This window comes from Phyllostomus hastatus, unplaced genomic scaffold (genome assembly GCF_019186645.2).
Source record: "Phyllostomus hastatus isolate PE091 unplaced genomic scaffold, TTU_PhHast_1.1 phas_contig_196, whole genome shotgun sequence".
Taxonomy (NCBI): domain Eukaryota; kingdom Metazoa; phylum Chordata; class Mammalia; order Chiroptera; family Phyllostomidae; genus Phyllostomus; species Phyllostomus hastatus.
Genome location: NW_025333709.1, coordinates 33,570,739 through 33,593,594, shown reverse-complemented (window position 1 = coordinate 33,593,594; position 22,856 = coordinate 33,570,739). Strand labels below are relative to the sequence as shown.

Genomic DNA, 22,856 nt, shown 5'->3' with positions numbered 1-22,856 from the left:
TTAGGAACCTCTAGGATGTCTTTAAACTTTCCAACATCCGAATCATAGGGGTGCCAGAAGGAGAAGAGTAAGAGCAAGAAATCAAAAACTTATTTGAAAAAAATAATGAAGGAGAAATTCCCCAAACTGGCAAAGAAAATAGACTTTCAGGAAGTCCAGGAAGCTTAGAGTCCCAAAGTTGGACCCAAGGAGGAACACACCAAGGCACAGCAGATTTACATTACCCAAGATTAAAACTAAGGAAAGAATCTTAAAAGCAGCAAGAGAAAAGGAGACAGTTACCTACAAAGGAGTTCCCATCAGACTGTCAGCTGATTTCTCAAAAGAAACCTTACAGGCAAGAAGGGGCTGGAAAGAAGTATTCTAAGTCATGAAAGGCAAGGATTTACATCCAAGAATACTCTATCCAGCAAAATTATCATTTAGAATGGAAGTGCAGATAAAGTGCTTCCCAGATAAGGTCAAGTTCAAGGAGTTCATCATCACCAAGCCCTTATTATATGAAGTGTTAGAAGAACTCATCTAAGAAAAAGAAGATAAAAATTAAGAACACTGAAATGACAACAAACCCACAGCTATTAACAACCGAACCTAAAAAAAATAATAATAAAATGAACTAAGCAAACAACTAGAACAGGAACAGCATCACAGAAATGGAGATCACATGGATGATTATCAGTGGGGGAGTGGGATGGGGAGAGAGGAGGAAAAGGTACAGAGAATAAGTAGCATAGATGGTAGGTAGAAAATAGACAGGGGGAGGGTAAGAATAGTATAGGAAATGGAGAAGCCAAAGAACTTATATGTACAATCCATGAACATGAACTAAAGGGGGGAAATGTGGGTGGGAGGGGGTGTACAGGGCAGAGGGGAGTAAAGAGAGGAGAATGGGACAACTGTAATAGCATAATCAGTAAAGTATATTTTTTAAAAAGTAAACATGTTCATTGGCTTTCCAAGCACTGCTGGGCTGAAGATGGTGGGAAGAGGCTGTATGTTCCATGGCAAGTCATGCTTAATGCAAAGTATGCTTACCCTGCCCTCTCCCTCTATTTTTAAAAATAAGTAAGCTGAAGGGACTATCAAATTCAAGATAATTTTCATGGTGAATCAATTCCAGTCATTCCACCCACTAGTCTGCCAAATGGATATTACATAGTGGATTCATGTGTCAGGGTATAACTACATAGACTCATTTAGTTCTTATAACCACATGAGGTAGGTATTCGTCCCATTTTATGCATGAGAAAATTGAGGCACAAAAAAATAACTTGCTTAAGGTCACATCATTCCTTACCTGAGCTATAACAATCTCTGAACCAATCTCCTAGTTTCTTCTCTTGCCCAAACAATAGCCAGAGAGAACTTTGGAACATGTTAAATACATCATATCATGCCCTTGCTCCAACTTTCCAATGGTTATTCCTTTTACACTTTAGTGTGGCCTATAAGCAGTAACCTTTGCTTATGTCAACGTAGTCTCTCCTTCCACACTTACCCTTTCTCAGAGCTCCAGCGGTACAGCTGTTTGCTGGCCTCCAAAAAGGCAAAGCTGTTTTACTTCCTGTTCATCTAGAAAGTTAATTTCCTGTATCTTTACATGACTTGCTTGCTTTTATATCATAGCTGCTCTCTGAAAAACCTTATGCCCATCATTATCCTCTCACCTTGGTTATTCTTCATATGCACTTACACTTCCAGGAATCCATCCAATTTATCCTTTACAATTTGTTATCTCTGGTACAATGTAACTTTTGGGAGGTTGGGGGCCTTGTCTCTGTTCAGTGCTGCATTCTTAGGGCCTATATTATCAGGCAAGACAGGTATTTCTCAAATGGATGAATGAAGCTTCATACAGAGCTTATCTTTGTCTTTTATTTGGCTGCAATGTTTAAACCTAAGAAGGCAATAAAGCAACAGCAATCCTATGCATGGCTTTATGACACAGTTTTAGGTTCTGCAGTATTGGGCACAATTTATTTTTTCTTGTTTAGCTTTAAGTCCATAGAAAGCATAAACACCCAAAGATGGCAAACCAGTTAGGTTTAGGTGAGTTATTGTTTTACAAGTTAAAATACTTTCAAAAAAGTATTTACTCTAGCACTGATGAACTACTGAGGATGTATGTACTCTACTAAGAAACAGAAATGACAGTGGATAATGGTGAGTCCTATCCACCAGTCTCTATCAGTGATATTCCACCATTGTGCCACCAGATTTTTGTTTAATCCTCACCCGAGGACAATTATTTCATTGTTTTTCAGAGAGGAAAGGAGAAATATTGATTGGGTGCGTCCTGTATGTGGCCCAGACCAAGGATGGAACCTACAACCTTTTGGTTATGGGATGATGCTCCAACCGAGCCATACTGGCAGAGCACACAGTAATTTTTAAAATATGCAATAAGTCTGAATCACTGACCTTTTTTCCCCTTAGATTGTCAAATAAAAAAATGACAACAGCCAACACAATAGCCCTCTGGTGAGAATGAACCAAAATTGTACCTACTTTGTCAGATCAGCAAAAAAATAATTTTGATCTGCTGCAGAATTTGTGTGTGCCATAAGCTGAAAAAGTTTGAAAACCAATGGTCTACATCAATAAATTTTTTCATCTACTGCACAGAAACAGATGCAGTTTTTGCTAGATAGGGATAGAAGAGCTGAAATAGCAGCCATGACCACTGAGAGACCATGCAGCCAACGTTTAAAGATGTTAAACCAAAGTGTTTTTAATTTTCTGTGGAACACAGGAAATTAAAGAGTACATGATTTTTATAATTTCCCCATCTCAGTTAGGCATAGCATAGCAGATCATATGGCAGTTTGAGGGAAATAAAGTTTAAAATTATTTTCTCCAGAGCTTACAATCCAACAGAAGGAACTACTTGTAGCCATTGTAGCTAGAGGTCATTAGGGAATGTTTTGTAGAGACAGTGGAAATATAACTCTAGTAACTATGAATAGATTTTAATGCAGAAATAAGGACAATTTAAAAACTGAAGGTACAAAAAAGTACTAGTCCAAAAAGCACAAGGAAATAAAATTCCCTTGATGGCTTACATCAGCAATTCTTGACCCACAGACCATGGACAGGCTTCAGGGGAACCCAAGAACCAAAGGGTTCTATTGGTAACTTCTCAGGGTTCACTCTTCTAGAAAGAGGGGAAACAGCACTCATCATTTTCAAAGGTCAAAAAAGGTCTTTTTTGCAGTCAATGTTGCAAAAAAGATTTTAAGAGTTTATATTTTAAGTCCTTGGACAATCAACCTCTAAAAGGTTGGGTTGAGAATGAAGACCTTCTACATCAGGCCAATAATGTAGATTTTTTTTGACCTCTAATTGAGGCTTTTGTACAGACTTGGTAGACAGGGTAAATGCAAAACTTTGCGATGAGTTAGATGTGAAAGGTCAAGAAAAACATTGAGGATGAAATCAAGGTTTTGATTTGGAACAGTGAATATAGCCAGTTACAGTATTGGTGGAAGATGAAATAAGTTTGGAGCATTCAGAGACAAATGGACAGTTGAAAATACAGGTTTAGACATAGCTGGGAGTCAGTAATGCTAATTTTAGGTGAAAGAGTTAAGATGATCCAACCATTATTTGTAAATAATGGAGAGACACAATAGCAGAAAACATCAATATTTAAGAAGAGAAATATAAGAGGAATAATCAAAAAAGGTTGGAATATCTTGGTGTCTAGCCCAAAAAAGGAGTGGTAAGGTCAAGCACCCCCCTTCCAGGGATCAGCTGAAAGTAGTGGTAAGAAATGCCAGCTTGTTAGCGTTAGAGAGGTGAAAAAGTGCAAAGAATGTAGGCCACTGGTAAGGGTCTTGCCAAGATTTTATTTGTAGCAGATTGTTAACATTTTTAAAAAAATTAAATCACCCCCTTTTCATAAAAGTAAGGATATGCATCAAGTTTAAGGGGTTACAAGGATACCTGGATGAAAGCTTAGTGATCTATAAAATCCCCAGGGCTGAAAAATATTAACAGTGATTTCCAATCTATAAGGGTTTATAGATTGATGATGAACTATAACACCTCTCAGTAACAACTCCTTTAGAAAGGAATCTTAACTACTGTTAAGAAACTAATTATGGTTATCATTTGGCAGATTCCAATTTCTCAAAATGATGGTACACTGGGATTGTTAGTATGGCTAAAGTATGTATTATCAGAATTGAAAGAATTTTAAGATCCACAGAGACATACACCATAGCCAAGTAAGATTCACCGAATCTTTTATTTGGAAGCCAGTGGTGGCTCGACCCCATTACAAATTGCCCTCGCAGCCATCTGAAGTTCTTGCAGAAGTCACCCCTCCAAGGCTTCCACAATGTCCCTTCATCTTATGTTGTCTTTTCCCTACCCTTACCATCAATCTTAACTTTTCTTTAAAAAAAAATCAAAATCAAAACAAAACATCTCTATCAATAGCTAGAGATATACACCACTTTTTGAGATATTGACTGCAAATAAAAAACCATGTTGTTAGAATTTTGTAAAGATCATATTAAGAACTATATTGCTCTATCACCCTTTCTAAGATAAAATGATTTTAACTTTTTAGAACTTATGGGTTGAGATATAGTTCAAGTAGTAACTTCAGAGCTCTATAGTAGGACGTTATTGGCATTTAAGAAATATATTTGTTACCTACCTAACAATGACCATATAGTGCTAAGAGGTTCATTTAACCATGTCCTTAAGTTTGTATATATATTCTACTAATCCATGAATCCAGAGAAGCATTTATTCACTAATGGATTTTGTTTTCTCTGATTAAAAATCTTTTCATCTTATTTTTTCTGCAGCTAAACTAGAAAGTTATAATTTTTCTCCTAAAAAATGCAATGATGTTCTTTCTTAAATATTGCCATCTCGGATTTTCTTGTCAGCCTGCTTCAGGGAAATCCATGTGTTCAATATACTTGCTCGCAGTTTGGCCCACACCAAGTGGTTGTTTAATCCAAATATCTGAGCTGCAAACTGAGCTGATCCTTCTGGAGAAAGTATGGTTGAACAGCCAAGACCTATTGGTTCAGAAAGAGAAAATTGAGCTGTCAATTAATACTGAAAATACTACTTAAGCAAACTATTTTTAAAAAAACATTTTATTAATTTATTTTTAGAGAGAGGGAAAAGGAGAGAGGGAAACAAGATGTGCGGTTGCCTCTTGCACACCCCCAACTGGGGACCTGGCCAGAAACCCAGACATGTGTCCTGACTGGGAACCGAACCAGTGACACTTTGGTCCACAGGCCAGCATTCAATCCACTAAGCCACATCAGCCAGGGCTTAAGCAAACTATTTTATACTCAGAGAAGTCCTGTTAGCCAGATAATAAAAAGCTACTGCACTAGTCTTATTTCAAGTAGTTACCTGCAGAAGGAGTTACTACCCTTGCTATTGGAGTCATGAGGCAACTACAAGAGGAAAGTAATGTTTATATCTTTACTGCCATGATCAGGTGTTTTATACACATCGTCTATCACTCTGCTTTCTGAATCCACTGGCAAAGAAATTCACCTTTTTCAAAGTTCTTTTTACATACACAATCCCTTTAAACCCCTGGTGAAAGAAAAGAAAAATAAAGCAAGGGACAAGGTTAAGTGGGCAGAAGCACCTGTTTTTAGACAAACTTGAGGTATGCTAATTGCTTTTGATAATATCCTCGCTACTAATTTTGTCTTTACACTCAAACTATTGTAACATTTTTAAGTGGTAAAAAAGCCAAATCCAAGGGATAATCTTAATAAATATCAGGTTAGAAATAAATTCAATAGCAATAAGATCTAAAAGACCATAGAACAAAAAAGTAACTTCCTTAAGGGCCACATAATTTCCCAGGTAGAGTTTCATCAGGTGGTACTATTATGTCTGTCACTAAAGTCAAAGACTATAGTTTTAGTTTATGGATCCAAAAGCTCCACTTTTGTAATATTCGTCAAATTCATCAGGCTCTTTACTCTCAATATACTACTCCCAATAAGAACAGATTAAAGTACAAATCACAAAGTTAATTTATTTTGTATGAATACATTAATTTTTGCAGCTCTACCACTTATGTCACAATAGTCACTTTACTTAATGTTAATTTTAATGTCACTATCCCAAAGATAATGACACTAAAGATGGAATGATAATGTCGACATAAGAAACATCCAAACCTACAGAAAATTTGTATGAGTTTATTTGAGCCAAACTGACAATTGCCAGGAAGCAAAATCTCAATAGATGGAGAAAATGATCCAGATAATGGCAGTTTTACCTTTTACTTTATATATTGCACACCAGAATCAAAAGGGAAGACATAAGGGGGTTCCACAAAATCCACTGGTGACAGATTAGGGAGGTGGGAGGAAGCAAAGAGGGGGAAATCTCTGAGACTGGATAAAAAGTAAAATGAATAGACACATACTTCTTTTACATTGGTGGGTATAGGAGAGTTAACAATATTTACAGCACATAGAGATGACAGAATAAGATAAAGAGTTTCAGTGGTCTCAGGTTCTGGTGGGAGACTGTGCCCTGAGGGGTCAGGACAAGGGAGATTACTCTGACATTCCAAAGGTATGTTAATCATAGGTGCAAAAAGACAACAGGCAGGCTAAGTTAAGGTAAAGACTGATCTTTATCAAGAAAGATACCAGCCTAGGACATGACTACCATCATGACTCTCAGGAAGTTTTAATTTCAGACCATCCTATGTGGTTACTTTAGTTCTCTGAGTCTGTAAGGCCGCCATGCAGGCCTCCTCTGAGCTTGTCAGGTATAGTGTGTGGACCTTTTCATTGACAGTAACTAGTAGCTATCTTACTGAGGATTCAATGAGTTAACCCAGATATAGTGCTTGCAGCAGTGCTGGCACATAGTAAGTATTCAATGAATGTCAGCCTTTAATAGGAGTAGACTAAATAGAGTGTTCTACTCTAGCAACTGAAATACCTGTGCCTACCACACAGGACTCCCTTTCTGATACCAGGAAATCTTAATTAGCAAAATATTAGATTATCTAGAGAGCATGCCATAAGAGAAGAGAAATGGAGTTTTCGGGATTTTACTCAGGCCACTGCAATACTACTCCTCAAAAATCCCCAATTCTAGTTATCACAATGTACAATCCTTTGAATCCCTATTTCTCCCTAGCAGTAATAGATAAAAACTGCCTAATTTTACCACATTCCTATGGATAGCTTTTTCTAAGCTCCATGGATGACACCCACACTATATCTCTAGTATAGATTTGCTATTCTAGAGGAATATAAGCTTTGTTTATAGCTATAGATTTTAAACTTGAAAAGTTAATAAGATCTCTCTCTGAAATTGTTTAAAAAGTAGTAAAGGGAACAAAGAAAATAGACACAAGCACAGCTGAAAGGCAAAGAAGTGGTCACTACTTGGCATGACAAGAAAATTTAACGCTAAACCGGAAGCAGGGAAAGATGGGAAGCAGCCTGACTGACATTAGAGAACCAACTCAGAGGTCAAGGAATCAGTGGTACCAGACACATTAGGAGGGCGGAGTGGGGGGTGAAAATGGGGCTAACACGAAAACTGAAAGTCAAGAAGTAGTTTGGCTCACTAGTCCCCTTCCCCAGTCTACATACCTAAGCAATTGCCTCTTCTGGGTCACGACAGTTTTAAATTTTTCTGAAGGCAAAACAGACTTGTCCTGACTTCTATGGACTAGGGAACGCCAGGGACAGCAGAGGCAAGGAATGCCATTGTAAAATGAAGGGTTTAAGTTTACAGACAAATATTAAGATCCTCAGCTTCCCGAATGCCAGCAGCCAGGTTTACACAAGATAGGAGACTAAGACTAGAAAGGTACTGAGTCATTTTGGTCAAAGCACAAGAACAGACTGAAAGACACTGATGCGAGGGGCTATTCAAAGGACAACCCTATCAGATCACCCTGCAATGGAGCCCACTTTTGACAAGCCTCACCCACCTGCACAGAGCTTCTGACTGGTTTGTTCCAGTGCCCAACTCTAGGCACTGTAAAGAACCAAGGCAAGGAACCAATGTGAAAGACACAATAATAATCTCAGATAAAAGATGTTATGGCCAAGATTAAATAAGAGGATGCTTGGGGGATGGAGGAAGACCATAGAACAAAAAAGAGCTCCTGGAAGTTAAAAATACCATAACCAAAATTAAAAACTCAATAGAAAGGTTGGAATGTAAACTTGAGAAAATATTCCAGAAAGTACAGCAGCAAGAGAAAGAAAATAGAATAATATCAAGAAGGTCTAAATTTGAATCATAAATCTAAAATGACAGAGAAAATGGAAGAGGAAGGAAATTAAGTAATTCAAGAAAACTTCCCAGGCTTTCCTGTGGTGCCCTGGAGGCAGTCAGCTGCTTTGGGATGAAGCTGAACATCTCTTTCCCAGCCACCGGCTGCCAGATATTCACTGAAGTGGATGATAAACACAAACTCTGTACCTTTTATGAGAAGCGTATGGCCACAGAATTGCCACTGGTGTTCTGGGTGAAGAATGGGAGGTTGTATGTTTCGAATTAGTGGTGGGAATAACAAAATTTTCCCAGACAGCAGGGTGTTCTGACCCATGGTTGTGCCCGCCTGCTACTGAGTAAGGGGCATTCCTGTTATGGACCAAAGAAGGCTGGAGAAGGAAAGCGAAAATCTGTTCGGGGTTGCAGTGTGGATGCCTATCTCAGTGTTCTCAACTTGGTCATTATAAAAAAAGGGAGAAAGACATTCCTGGTCTCAATGATACTACCTTGTCTTGTTGCCTGAGGCCCAAAAGAGCTAGCAGAATCCACAAACTTTTCAACCTCTCTAAAGATCATGATGTCCACCAATACGCTGTGAGAAGGCCCCTAAACAAAGAAGGGGAGCAACCTAGGACCAAAGCACCCAAATTTCAGCATGTTACTCCACGTGTCCTGCAGCACAAACCTCGGCGTATTGCTCTGAAGAAACAGTGTACTGAGAAAAGGAAGAGGCCACAGAGTATGCTAAACTTTAGGCTAAGAGAATAAAGGAGACCAAAGAAAAATGCCAGGAACACATTGCCAAGAGATGTAGGCTTTCCTCTCAGAGCTTCTACCTCTAAGTCTGAGTCCAGTCAAAAATGAGATTTTCTTAGCGTAGCAAATAAGAACAGGCACCCAATTTAAAAGAAGAAGAGAAAGAAGTCTTCCCAGGACTAAAGAATCGGAGTTCTCTACATCAGAATGTGGAGTTCTACATTAAAAGCTCTCACTAAAAGCCCAGAATGAAAACAGACTCACCAAGACACATCTTTGAGAGATTTAAGGATGCATAAGCAAAATATCCTATAAGTGTCCCAAGGGAAAATTCATAAACAAATGAGAAGACTGGAAGAACCTGAACACTAACTGGAAATCAGATGATTTTAACAAAGTACCATTAATTTTTCTTAGGTGTCATAATTATGATTTAAAAACTCGAGTCCTTACCACTTAGAGGCCAATTTAAATATTTAAGTATGAAATATCTAAGATCTGCTTTAAAATAATCCAGAAGAGGGCTACTGATGCAACAAGACGTTAATTGCTGAAGCTAGGTAATGGGTATATGAGATTTTATTATTCTATTATTGTGCATGTTTATAACTTTTTAATGCAAGATAAGAAAAAATTTCAGTGTATATGCTCTGGCTGGTGTGGCTCAGTGGACTGAGTGCTGGACTGAGAACCGAAGAGTCACCAGTTCAATTCCCGGTCAGGGTACACACCTGAGTTGTGGGCCAGGTTCCCAGTAGGGGGTGCAAGAGAGGCAACCACACATTGATGTTTCTCTTCTTCTCTTTCTCCCTTCCCTTCCCCTATCTAAAAATAAGTAAAAATCTTAAAAAAAAATTTCAGTGTTTCTTACCACTGGGTAGTCGAAGAGAAGACCACACATCCTGAGCTCCCCAGTCTGGAGTGAGGGGAGGACAGCTGATAACTGGATACGCAGTGTTACCAGACATCACTGGTCCCAAACCATTGCTTCTGCCGGCCACAGCCACAAATACCGTAGGAATGCCATCCCCTAGGGAAATCACAAGTTTACAATCATGCTAAATATTTAAAAGCTATTTAAAGACAGGTTAAAAATAAAGGGGCTATGCTCAGCTCCTTCAGTTCTTTATCAGTTTCCAGAAAATGCATAAATAAGACATTATTAAATACATTTTCAAAGTACAAGGTTCACCCTGTCACTTATTGTATGTGAAGTAATGAAGAAGCATGAATGGGTTTGGCCATCTTCAAGGTCTAGAGCATAGAAGAGAGGAAGGGGGTACCAAGGTGCCAGTGAGAGAATGGCTCAAAGGCCCCTTCTACTGTTGCCATTTAGGCTCACCGAAACGCAAAATGACAATAGCCGAACCACCGTCGTTCAACTGGAGATTTAAGAGCACTTCTTTAAATAAGAGTTCAAGACAAACTCAATATAGTTCCCAAATATTTAAAACCATTCAATGTATTTTCTAACATTCTCTCTTAAAACATCTTATGATAAAACTTATAAATCGTTCCTTTGCATTTTTCTAGAGAGTTCTGGCTTTTATTACCTTATCAGAGGGTTCTGGAGACCCTCCCCAACCCTCCCAAAATTAGTAATTTTGCTCCTGTAGCTTCAACCTCAGGCCTCCTGTAATTGATATGGGCCCTATTTTCTGTTGGAACAGGTAAGAAATAGTATTTGAAGGGCTTCTTATTAGGCAAAGACTAATTCTAGTTTTTATCTTTCTTCTGTGCTTGAATTTTCAAATCATTCCCTTTGATCCATTCTTTTATGAGCTCCTACAACACCTTCAGCTCTTTGGAGGTGAGTACCATAAAAGCCTAGAATATCATATTCCACCCCACCTTGGAAATGTGGTAGAGCTCTTTTTCAGGATTATTAGTCTAAACATAAAATTCTTTGGCAAAATCAGAAGAACATAGTGAAATGCTCTAGTTATGTGAGGTTTACCTTCATACTCTGCTTTAATCCTCAGAGTTTCATCTGGTCCTTTATGAGCAGAGGTTACTCGAAGTTCACATGGAATGCCGAAATTTTCACAAGCTCTCCTGATTTTTTCACTGTGACTGATATCAGAAATTGATCCCATCAACACTACAACCCTGCATTGACTTTCTGGTTTTAGAAGCAACTGGAAAAGAAAAACATGGATACAGCAAAAGACAATAAGGACAAAAAAGCATATGAGTCAGTTTACAGAACTACATTTTTTTTTTAAATTTTCACATTTTTCACATTTTTTCATTGCTTTCAAGAGAAAAGAAGGGAGAGAAACCTCAATGCAAGAGAGAAGCGTCAACTGGTTGACTCCCATATGCTCCTGGATCAGAAATGGAACTCACAACCTACATATGTGCCCTGATGAGGAGTTGAACCTGCAACCTTTTGACTGTGGGATGATGCTCCAACCAACCAAGCCATACCAGCCAGGGCCAGAGCTACAGTTTACAGTAAAATTATATCTATCAGAATATTTTCTTCCTATATAGGCCAAATTTAAGATACATAGAACAAAATGATGAGATATTATTTTTCAAAATAATCTATAAAGTTCTTCATAATTAACTTAATGATTCTTAACCAGATAAATGTTTATTGTCATAATAAAAGGGGTAAATATATTTTATTCTAGGAATTTTAGTATATTGTTTAATGAAGGATTTAAGGCATAATCAGCCAAAATACAGAGGTCATTTATAAATCTTTTGTATGTTACTTGCATGGAATTCAAATGCATAGTCCTAGACATGATGTTCTTTCTAAAAGGAAGTTATGACCCTTGGGTAACCACAAACCCTATTCAATTTCCACAGAATTATAGTTATCAAAATACGATAAATGAAACGACATTTAATGTCCAATGGAGCTCCAATTCTAAACTCTGCTGATGGAACTCATGTTAATGAAACTCCAAGGAGCAGTGGAGAGATGGGTGGGAAATGTGAGCCTTCTCCTGCAGTGGCTGGGTAGAAACCCTTGTTTTTGGGAGGTGGGTACCGGCAAGCTTGACAGCAGGGAATCCAGTATGCCAATGAGGATAGCTCAGCTGGTACATATCATAAAGGTGCTCTTTCTTTAAAATTACTGAAAAAAGAAAAACACTGTACTCGCCCTTTTTGAATCAGAGAGTTCTTGGAGAAATACATAATACAATGTGGATGTACTACGCAAGGCTTACCTCTACTCTTTCAGCAACCCACTCAAAATTTTTCTTAACCATCTGGAGCCCTTCGGGAGTTACTTCCTTGAGGTCACGATATGACTAGAAAATAAGGTAGAAAGTTTAGAATGTAAGTATTCGATTAGTAATAGCCTTGCTATCTGAAATTTGGTTTCTGAGTTGTGGGTTACAGATTAGGATGAGCTTGAATAGCAAAGGATATATCTGAAAATGTATCCGAGCCTACAAATTCATTTCCTGAATTAGACTAAACAAAGTTTAGATAGTGAAGTATACTTATATTTTTATTTAAGGATAAGTGCTTTCTGCAATAGCAACTACAACTAACTCTCATGACAATTCTCATCTACAGTAAGTATAGAGAATCTTGTCCTTATTTGTTTTTCATTGGAAAGAACAGAAATAGAACCCAGTAAGATGCAGAAGACTTGGGACAGATTTCCAGATCTGCCACTTAATTGTAATTGTAAAGATATCTATCCTTTCAGAACCTCATCTTAAATTAGTCCAACAAGGATAACCCTTGCTCTGTTAGTCTACTGAAATAATAAGAAATCTGCATTGTATATGTAAAGTATTATTCCTACCTTTTTTTCAGGATATAAGAAACATAAGAAATATTTTTCTTTAAAATAAAAATAAATAGTAACCAACAACTCAGGTTCATACCATAAGAAATAATAATTGCCATCTTTTCGTCCCATTTTCCCTTTCTTCTGTACCCCAGCCTTACCTTACAAAGAACAAAAGACCCTTAAATATCACCTACCTGTTTGTCTTTTTGTTGGCTTCTATCTCCTGATGGCCAGAGTCTCCAAGAGTCATTATCAATAACATCAGCAAGAACAATTTCTTTGGTGGTGACATCAACACCAAATTCAATCTAGAAACAGATCACCAAAAAAAGTTTATCAAAACTATACTACTAAAGATATTTCTCAGTTGTAATTTTTTACTTTCAAATCTCCTTTTATTATTTGTACCTTCATATCAACCAGTGTACAGTCCTGGGGCAACCAGGACTTCTCCAGTATCTCGAAAATAGCCTGTGTAGCATGACTCATGATGTCCACCTCAGTCTGGCCTATATCAAGTCCAGCAAAGCAAAATTTTGCAGCAATGAGCTGCTCCTCGGACCACTGTGGATCATTATTGGCATCATCCTGAAAATAAAGTACAGAATTAAAATCAATTTAAATATAAGATTTTTGAACTTTTCTGATAATCTGAAGTCTTTTTTTTGAGCACGAGTGCCTCAGAAATATTCATTTCCTCCGCAGATTTAATTTTTATTTAAAATACCCTTTAATTCACAGCAATTATTTTTAATTTGTCTATTTGCAGTAGTTACTTTTAAATTCAAAATATATAGGTAACTTATTCTAGGTCATAAAGTATTGAATTTGCTCTCTATAAACTAATTTAAATAGTTTGGAAAGAGAAAAGCAGTATGAATAAAGAAAACCAATATAAATTTATAACTATGGATTCCTACATCCTTTATTTCATGCTTTCATTTATAAGAAACATTGCTAATAGTTTTTCTGTATTAGAATATAAAAAGATCCCTCATATTAACCTTTATTCCAAACTCTTCCACAGTAAATTAAAAAATTTTTTTGAATTGTTACTTTTCTTCCTAGTAACTGCTAATTTTAGTTTGTTCATTTTGTTAGTCAACTTGGTCAAAAGTTAGATAAATAGATTTTCACAAGTGTTTTCTTTCAAAAAGCTGAACTGTCATTGCTAATGGAAGTATACATTATTAACATTTCTGGAATGATAATTGCAATATAAAAAACTTTAATGCTTACATTTTTTACTTGGTAATTATGTTTGTCGCTACATTATAGTTAAGACACAGTCACATAAAATAAATACCTTAAAAAACATCTCCACTTTAGGAGGGTAAAATTTGTACCCTTCCTTGACACCAGGATTTCTTTTGAGGAAAGAACCAGTTGCTATTCTTCTACAAACCCATTCAATTGGAATCATTTCACACTTTGGTGCAATGAAAGCTGTCTCCCCACATTTTTTGGTGAAAGCAGTTTTGATACCTATATATTAATGATAAAAGGTAAAAAAGCAGCCATTAAAATTATATTTTAAGACTTAAAGTAGGTCTGAGGCATAATAAAACTCAAGCCTTTACAAAAAATCAAAACAATAACCCTATGTAGCTAAATGCACTACCCTTAAGTGGCCCTACCAAAAATAAATGTAATTTGGCTTTCTCCAACTTATCAAAATCTCAGGACTATTTCACTTTAATGTCACATGGAAAAATATACACTGGATCAGAAAATCTGAGTCCCTCAATGTCTTTACCATGCATTCATTAATCTATTCATTCAAAAAATATTTACTGAGTACCTCCTCTGCCAATGCATACTTAACTTTACACAAAGCACATAGGTTATCTAAGTAGCACTAAATTACCCCTAAATCAGTTCTGGTTGCAGGATTCTCATATTCTATGGCACATTATTATACAGGCCTTGTAAAATATCGATCTACTAGTCATAATCAGATATAACCTTAAATTTTGGGTAGTCCTTTTTCTATTAATATTGGAAGCAAGTAATCCTTGAAAAACCGTCCAACATGTAGCAATAGGAACATAATGGCCCATTTGGCCAAGAGCAAATAAAAGTATTTGTCCTTCCTCTCCCTTCTCTTTGAAAAGCTAGAAGGGAGTTTTGTTACTTAGTTTTGTTACTGAAAAACTAAGACAAAGAGCTGACTTATGATGTTTAGAATGGGAACTATTTTATGTGGTAGCCTTGGAAAATAACCATTTCTCTAAAAACAGTTACAATGTTTAATTATCAACCATATGATCCAGCATTCCACTTCTAGGCATTCTAGGTGCTAACTAATATTACAGCCTGAAAATGATTATGTTAAACACACCCAGATGTTTTATTTACCATTAGTGCTACGGTATTACTTTACACTGTGGTGTAGTAACACTTCCAGGAGAGGTAGTACCAAGAAGAATCGAAAGGAGGGACTCAAACAAGTAACTTGTATACCAATGTTCACAAGATCATAATTCATAGTAGCCCAAAGAGAGAAACTGCCTAAGTGTCCATCAAGAGGTGAATGGGTAAAGTGCAGTATATATACACAATGATTATTCAGTCACAAGGAGGAATGAAATTCTGACACATAGTACAACGATTAAACTTGGAAACACTACACTAAATGAAATAAAGAACAAATATTGTATAATTCATTTCACTTATGAGGTACCTAAAATAGGCAAATCTGTAGGGGAATAGAAAATTATTATTTAATAGGTCAGGGTTTCTGTCTGGGACCATGAATGTTATCAAAATGGACAGTGGTGATGGCTAAAGTACTGTATACTTAAACACGGTTAAAATGATCAATTTTATGCATTTATATTTCATCACAAATTAATTTTAAAGAGTCCTGACCTAATTTATGTCAGGAACTGTCAATTCATTTTCTTCTTGTTTAGTCCTCATTAACACCTGATAAGGTAGATAGTATGATCACCCAACAAAATAGGCAAGGACACCAGTTATGTCAGGCACAGAGGTTATGTCAGCTAATAGCAGGTACAGCAGCGTTTCCAACCCACACTGACCTCTGTGGGCTGCCTACAGGTTTATAGTTTGTTCTTGAGCGACAGCGAGAAAACTAGAATTCTGATTTACTGGTGCTCATGCTGGTGCTCTTCCCATTCTAATTTCCAGAAATACCTTAATTTGGAACATAAAAGCTGGTTGTAAAGACAGCAATTTTAAATAGACTACTGGTGATTAACTAGACATAGCATTTATTCAACTATTAGCAAACGAAAATTACACAAGGCTTTTAAAAGAACTCCTAATCTGTCACCTAAAACTGACTTAACAATTTTTAAAAACCTAGGTCTTCCTTAATTTCACAACATATATAAAACCAAGAAAACTTTGTTTCAACGTATCTTGTGAGCCAAATAAGTTTAAGCTATGCTAAATGTGCCAAAGACAGTACACTAAAGAGTACTTCTTTCAGGGTAATGAACTTCCCTGGTCACCTCAGATGCAGGACTTTCAAAGTCAAGACCAGGAGACTTCCTAAACAACTTGGAGCACCCTAGCCCCAGAAAGTACACTAAATAGTGCTTTACTGAACAAGCAAATAAAACCCTGAGCCTGCACTTACCCTCCATTACTATGAAGTATACGATAAAATCCCACAGCTATGTACAACTACCATGGGTACACAGAAACAAATTTATTAACAATTTATAGTGTTAAGTAACTTTTTAAGATTTTAATGTATATGGGGAGAAGGAAATAACTTAGGAGGTTAAAAATGGTTCACTTATCTGAACTGTGCAAGGAACTTAAAATTAGTTGATGCTCTTTAGAAATTTCCTCAGTCACTGGGAAACCACCAATCAAGGAGGCCTTAAAGTAAGAATATTGGATTGTACTACTTAGGAACTATGGGAAGTTCCTAAAATACTTACTCTGAATACACAATGGGATTTATTACGTGGATGACAATTTAAGTTGGTAATTAAACATTTTTTTTTACTTCTAAGTGTGAAATGGTACTTTAGAAGAGGCAAAACCATCAAAAAACTATTCTGTACTGACTAAGTGGATTTAATTTGAATTACATTATTTTGTGCAAGGCACTTAATCTATCTTGACTGGAAACAAAAGTAATAAATTTCCCTTTGGATTTCAGAAAGATTAATGTTTACTGGAAGCTCTAATAAATGAAAGGGCTGAGACTTCGGGTCAAGATGGAGGTATAGGTAAACATGGCTCACTTCCTCACACAACCACATCCAATTACAACTAAACTCTAGAACAATCACCACTCAGAACTGTCAGAACTTAAGTTGAGTGGAAATCCAACTACAGCGTTAAAGAAATCCAGCCAACCAGACAGGCAGCGGGCAAGATGTGGAACGGGCTGGTCCCACACCCATGTGTGGTGGTTAAAAACTCAGGACGGTTATCTTAGGAGTGGAGTCACGGCCCCACACCAGGCCCCCAAACCAGGGTTCCAGTGCCAAGAAGGTAAGACCCTATAACTTCTAGTTTCCAAAACTGGCAGGGATTGAATTGGTGGAAGAAACTGCTTTTCTTAAAGAACCCATACCTGGACTTCCTCAGACTCACTCCCTCCGAGCTCCAGCACTGAGATAGCAGCTTGAAAGGCATCAGTGGCTTACAGGAACCAAAGGTCTAGCCTCAAGGCATGAGCCGGGGGACAGTTTTCTCCCAGACAGAAAGATATAGAGAGGCCACTGTCCCTTTTCTGAACCCTCCCCACACAGTAACAGAGCTGACCAGCTTGGGGCCATTTCTGGAGACTCCATCAACCTGGCTGACACTGTTGGTCCTACTTTGGAGACTGCCTGAGGTTCTGTCCTACTCAATTCAGGGGCCCACCCAAGCTGCTAACTGATTTTTTCATACGAATGGCTGGTCTTGGCTCAGGCTTTACAAATTTCCTAAATCCTCTCAAACAAGCAACCACTGGCCTCAGTAAGCCCCAGCCCCAGTATCTCTTGCTAAGTGGGCCCAGGCCCTGCCCTAGCAGCAGCCAGCCTAACTTCACAGCCTGGCCTGAGAATCTCAAATCCCAGCACAATTAGCAGCCTTATGCTTTATAGCTCATGCAGGTGGCCCAGGCAGAACACAGGTGGGGACTGATCTTAGTTTGCACTACCCAGGAAACCCCAGAGTCTGTATACCGAGCGGACAGCTACAGACTACATTGGAGCACCACCACCCTATCCCTGCACAGCTCATCTTCTAGTGGGCAGAGGTCGTTAGTCAGTGATCACCGCCTGGCCTAGGCAAATCCCTCCCATGGCTCTGCCAACAACAAATAAGGCTCAACTACAAGAGGAGGGTATACCCAGCTGGGGTGATGGGGGAGGCTGTGCCACTGGACCCTACAGTACACCTACTACAGTAGGCCACACTACCAAGATAGGGAGTCATTGCAGCTCTACCTAATACATAAAAACAAACACAGGCAGGCTGTCAAAACCAGGAAACAAGGAAACATGACCCAAATGAAAGATCAAAGATCTAACAAAATGGAGATAAGCAATTACCAGATGCAGAGTTCAAAACAACGGTTATAAAGATGCTCAAGGAACTTAGTGAGGACTTCAACAGTATTAAGAAAGATCCATTTAGAAACGAAGGACACACTAATTGAAATAAAGAACAATTTACAGGGAGACAACAGTAGAGTAGATGAACCTGCAATCAAAGCAATGATTTGGAACATAAGGACCCAAAAAACAACCAATCAGAACAAGAAGAAGAAAAGAATCCAAAAAAATGAGGCCATGATCTGGAAAAACTTCAAGCATTCCAACATTTGCATCATAGGGGTGCCATAAGGGGAAGAGAAAAAGCAAGAAATTAGAAATCTATCTGAAAAAATAATGAAAGAAAACTTTAAAAAGAGGCCCACTCCAAGGCACACCATAATAAAATGCCAATGCTTAAAGATAAAGAAAGAATCTGAAAAGCAACAAGAGAAAAGAAGTTATCTACAGGGGAGTTCTCAGAAGACTGTCAGCTGATTTCTCAAAAGAAACTTTGCAGGCTAGAAGGGGTTGGCAAGGCTTTTCAAAGTCATGAAAAGCAGGGACCTGCAGCCAAGATTGCTCTACCCAGCAGAGCTATCATTTAGAATCAAAGAGCAGATAAAGAGTTCCCAGACAGAAAAAACTAAAGGAGTTCACCATCACCAAACCATTACTATATGAAATGTTAAAAGGACTTATTTGAGAAAGAAAAGCAAAACTATGAATAAAATGGCAAAAAATACGTATCTTACAACTACTGAATCTAAAAACCAAACTAAAGAAATAAAAAGAACAGAGAATCATTGATACAGAAAATTTTTTGATGGTTTCCACATAGGAGGTGTGGTGTGAGGAATGGGTGAAGAGGTGAGGGGATTAAGAAGTACAAACTGGTAGGTACAGAATAGCCATGGGGATGTAAAGTACAGTATAGGAAGTGGAGTAGCCAATGAACTTATAGGCATGACCCATGGACATCAACAACGGTGTGGGGCTGCCTCAGGGAGTGGGGGGTGCAGGGTAGAGGGGGCAAAATCGTGACAACTGAAATAGCATGATTAATAAAATATAAATTTGCCCTGGGTGGCGTGGCTCAGTGGATTGATAGAAGATTGTGAACCAGAGGGTCACCAGTTTGATCCCCGGTCAGGGCACATATCTGGGTTGCAGCCCAGGTCCCCAGTGAGGGCTTTGTGAGAGGCAACCACACATTGCTGTTTCTCTTCTTCTCTTTCTCCCTCCCTTCCCCTCTCTCTCTGAAAATGAATAAATAAAATCTTTAAAAAACAAGAAAATAAAAATTTAAAATATAATTACAAAAAAATGACAGGACAACTGGGAATACTGGAAATAAAAGGTGACAAAGTCATTAAATTATGAAATTAGAACTGAGATGATAAAGAACAAAGCTTTTATTTTACAGATAAAGAACTAGAGACATCAAAAGCTGAGTGATCTAAGGAAAGGAGGCCACTGAAGGGAAAAGCTTAAATGTTTTACTAGCTGAAATTTCACAGACAGACCAATCAGCTATCAACTGAATCCTGGCAGAAAACCCCATTATCCTAATTCCCCTTCCTTCACTTAAAATATTCTCCAAAGAATGTTCTGATCTTGGTTTTATCTTTCTAATAAATTTCTCTATTGAAAATAGTGTTTATTCAGTTTTGGAGTAGGAGGTAGCCCTGAAGATCTTTGATCTAGTCCAAATCCCTTAGTTGGGAAATGGCAGGATGAGGTGTGGTTAGTCTTCAAACACTTTTCAGAGCTTTCTGTATTAGCTCAAAGGAGTAGTATAAAGAATAGTTGCATAGAATTCCAGGGACTGAATTTCATTAATTAGAGCTGTCTAACACCAGAATCTGCTTTCTTCATAGGTACGTTCCTTAAGCTCCTTCATAGGTAAGTCTCTTAGGAAAATGTTATAGGAGAGAGAAGTTGCAGGGAAGATACATGTGTTAGGCAAAAACTATAGCAAATTGTTAAGATTCCTCTAAACTAACTAAATGACAGTACTTGCTAATTTCAAACCAAGTAAAGTGTTATAGTCAAATTTAAGAGTTTCTGGTTCAATTTAACTAAGCTTACTAGTGAGACGCCTCCAAACAAAACGTTGTTAATCCAAATAATGTCACCATTCTATGAAAAGAGATCAGAGTGTGTTGAAAGGAAGAGTTGGGGGTGGGGGGAGCCACTTACTTGCTTCATGTAATAAACTAAATAAATAAATAACATGCTAATACAATGTGTCATTTCCTCCTAAAAAGGACCAATATGTGTATGTGAGAGAGAAGGGGGAGGCAACTGGGAAAGGTACTTACCTGCTTCCTGTAACAACTGGAAAATACAACTAGTAATTTTATTTGATATTGCAGCTTTTCCTTCCAGGTGATTCTTTCTGGCTGCATTTCCTGCTGTAATCTGGTCCTTGGACTGCAGGAGGACTTTTCCAGGACTATCTACCAACTCATAGACTTCTTTTGTTTTACCCTCATAGAGTTTTTTACCAATGTTCAGTACTGTGGAGACAAAATGGAAACATCAAATTTCAGGAGGAAATTTCCCGAATATTAAAAACTAAATACTTAGGATGATGAATCAGTGAACATAGAAAGTGGTTAAGTAAAAACTCCATAGAATCTTATACTCTACAAAGTACTTTCGCATGCATCATCCCATTTCATTCACACGGTTTTGTGAAAAATTATTACATAAATAATTACAGAGCTTAAGAAACAAAGTTATCAAAAACATGGAGGTCACACAATTAGAAAATGGCAGAGTCAGACGAAATAAATCTGAGATCAAATTTTATGGTCTTTCCACTATCAACCTGACTCTCATGGAAGAACTTAAACACAATTAAGATCCATTAAAATTATATAGACTAGTTTTTCACATACATACTTACAACATAACTAAACTAGCTTGCATGGGGGGGGGGGGGTTTGCTTTCTTCCAGATGGGTTCTTTATTCCAAGTTAATGTGCAAGAGGAGGCACCTCCACCCACCATTAGCCCATTTGCAAGCAACTTTCCCTTATTTTTCAATCCTGTATCCCAATCCCACACCCTTAACCCTTTCTCTTAACAGTTGGCAGTATACTATGAGGATGTAAGGACGAGTATCCAATTTTGATGCAGGTTTTCAGCCCTAAAGAAAAGTAGACCCTCATCATTAGAAAAAATAACTTAGATGAAGATTAGAGGTAACAGAAGTTTAAGTACTTCAAATTTTCAAAGGCAGAAATCATTCTACATTTTCCCAGAACACTGACTCATTCCCAGTATCAGCATTTTTTAGTGTCCATGTGTCGGATAGTAGGGATATATACCAGTAAAAGGAGACTAAGTTCCTTCTATCAAGCGACTTGAGCCTGAGAGAAGGTAAAATTTTAGAATAAGGTATCATAATGTAAAACGTGAGAAACATACAGACTATGAGATCACAAGTTGCTAGCAGAGCCTAATTTAGTCCAGATATCACAAAAAAAGTCTAGAACATCTGAAGAATGATCAAAAAATTTAATCAGAAGAGGAAAAGGACCGATAACAACTAATGAAATTAAAGCAGCATAAATGGCACATTCTTTCCTGAGGATCTAATCACTTACTTGTGAACAAAATGATTATGTAAATATGACAAATGCAAGGTGAAGCAAGTAAATATTCTGCCTGGTGGTTTCGGAGCAGTCCAAAGGCCACCATGGCATCAAAATACTACTTTAAGAACACATACCCAAAGTCTGGAGAGAAAACAGCAAAATTTTCAGAAGGCTCAATTATTAAATTTCTGGCAAGACTTGGGTTTGAAGAGTCAACACTAGATGTTCCTGTGTTTTTCAGTGCCCATTGATTACAAAATTGATTCCCAGGCACCTCTCCAACCCCTGGCCACTTCTCGTTCCAATTATCCTCTTTCTCCATTTTGTTCCCTTTCCACATCTCAAGGGCAGTTCTGCGAGTTTCAAAAAGTTTGGGGAGGCCTGGGTGCGCTTTGTTTTCAACGCACCATTTGGCAGCGCCTGGGCCACGTGTCCACCCGCCCCCAGGTTTGCAGGGGTGGGGCACTGCCCCGGGAAGCTTACCGTCAGGCCCACGGGGCGCGCACGTGTCCGCGCCGAGCCTAGGAGCTCAGGGCCGGGGAGGCGGGAAGGCAGTGGAGAGCAGGGTTGCCCGGGGGACTCCTGGGCATGCCCGTTACTCACCCTGTGCTGTCGCCATTATCCTGGTGGGCTGGGGTCAGCCGTAGCGCTAGGACTACGTAAAAGAGGAGTGGTCAGAGAGACTGACGAGGCGAGGGGAGACGCGGCCCACAGACACTTCCCCGGCGGGGCGAGGTAACCTAGAGCGCGCGCTCTGGTCAATAACCACAGCAGACCCACGCGGTCTCTGCCCACCCGCAAGGACAGCGACTGCCGGGGCGAACGCTTCTACACAGGATTCCCGCCGCGCAGGCGCAGCGACGCAAACTGTCTGCTCCCGCCCTCGCCCCGCCTCCGCCCCGCCCGCGGGAAAGAGGGAGGAAAGTGGCGGGCACCGACGGCCCCCTCCAGTCCCAGCTAGACAGAATC

General features: G+C 38.4%; 1 protein-coding gene across 1 annotated transcript; it reads right to left on the bottom strand.

Annotated features, from left to right (window-relative positions):
• Positions 1–4,230: 4,230 nt before the first annotated feature.
• Positions 4,231–22,746, bottom strand: PAICS (phosphoribosylaminoimidazole carboxylase and phosphoribosylaminoimidazolesuccinocarboxamide synthase). Its single transcript, XM_045834253.1, has 9 exons — positions 22,491–22,746; positions 20,604–20,801; positions 14,076–14,254; positions 13,178–13,357; positions 12,964–13,077; positions 12,192–12,275; positions 10,964–11,144; positions 9,878–10,036; positions 4,231–5,039 (listed from the first exon to the last, which is right to left on the bottom strand). Exons 1-9 carry the CDS (start codon positions 22,504–22,506, stop codon positions 4,873–4,875), a joined length of 1,278 nt encoding a protein of 425 aa, XP_045690209.1. The 5' UTR covers positions 22,507–22,746; the 3' UTR covers positions 4,231–4,872.
• Between the last annotated feature and the right edge of the window lie 110 nt (positions 22,747–22,856).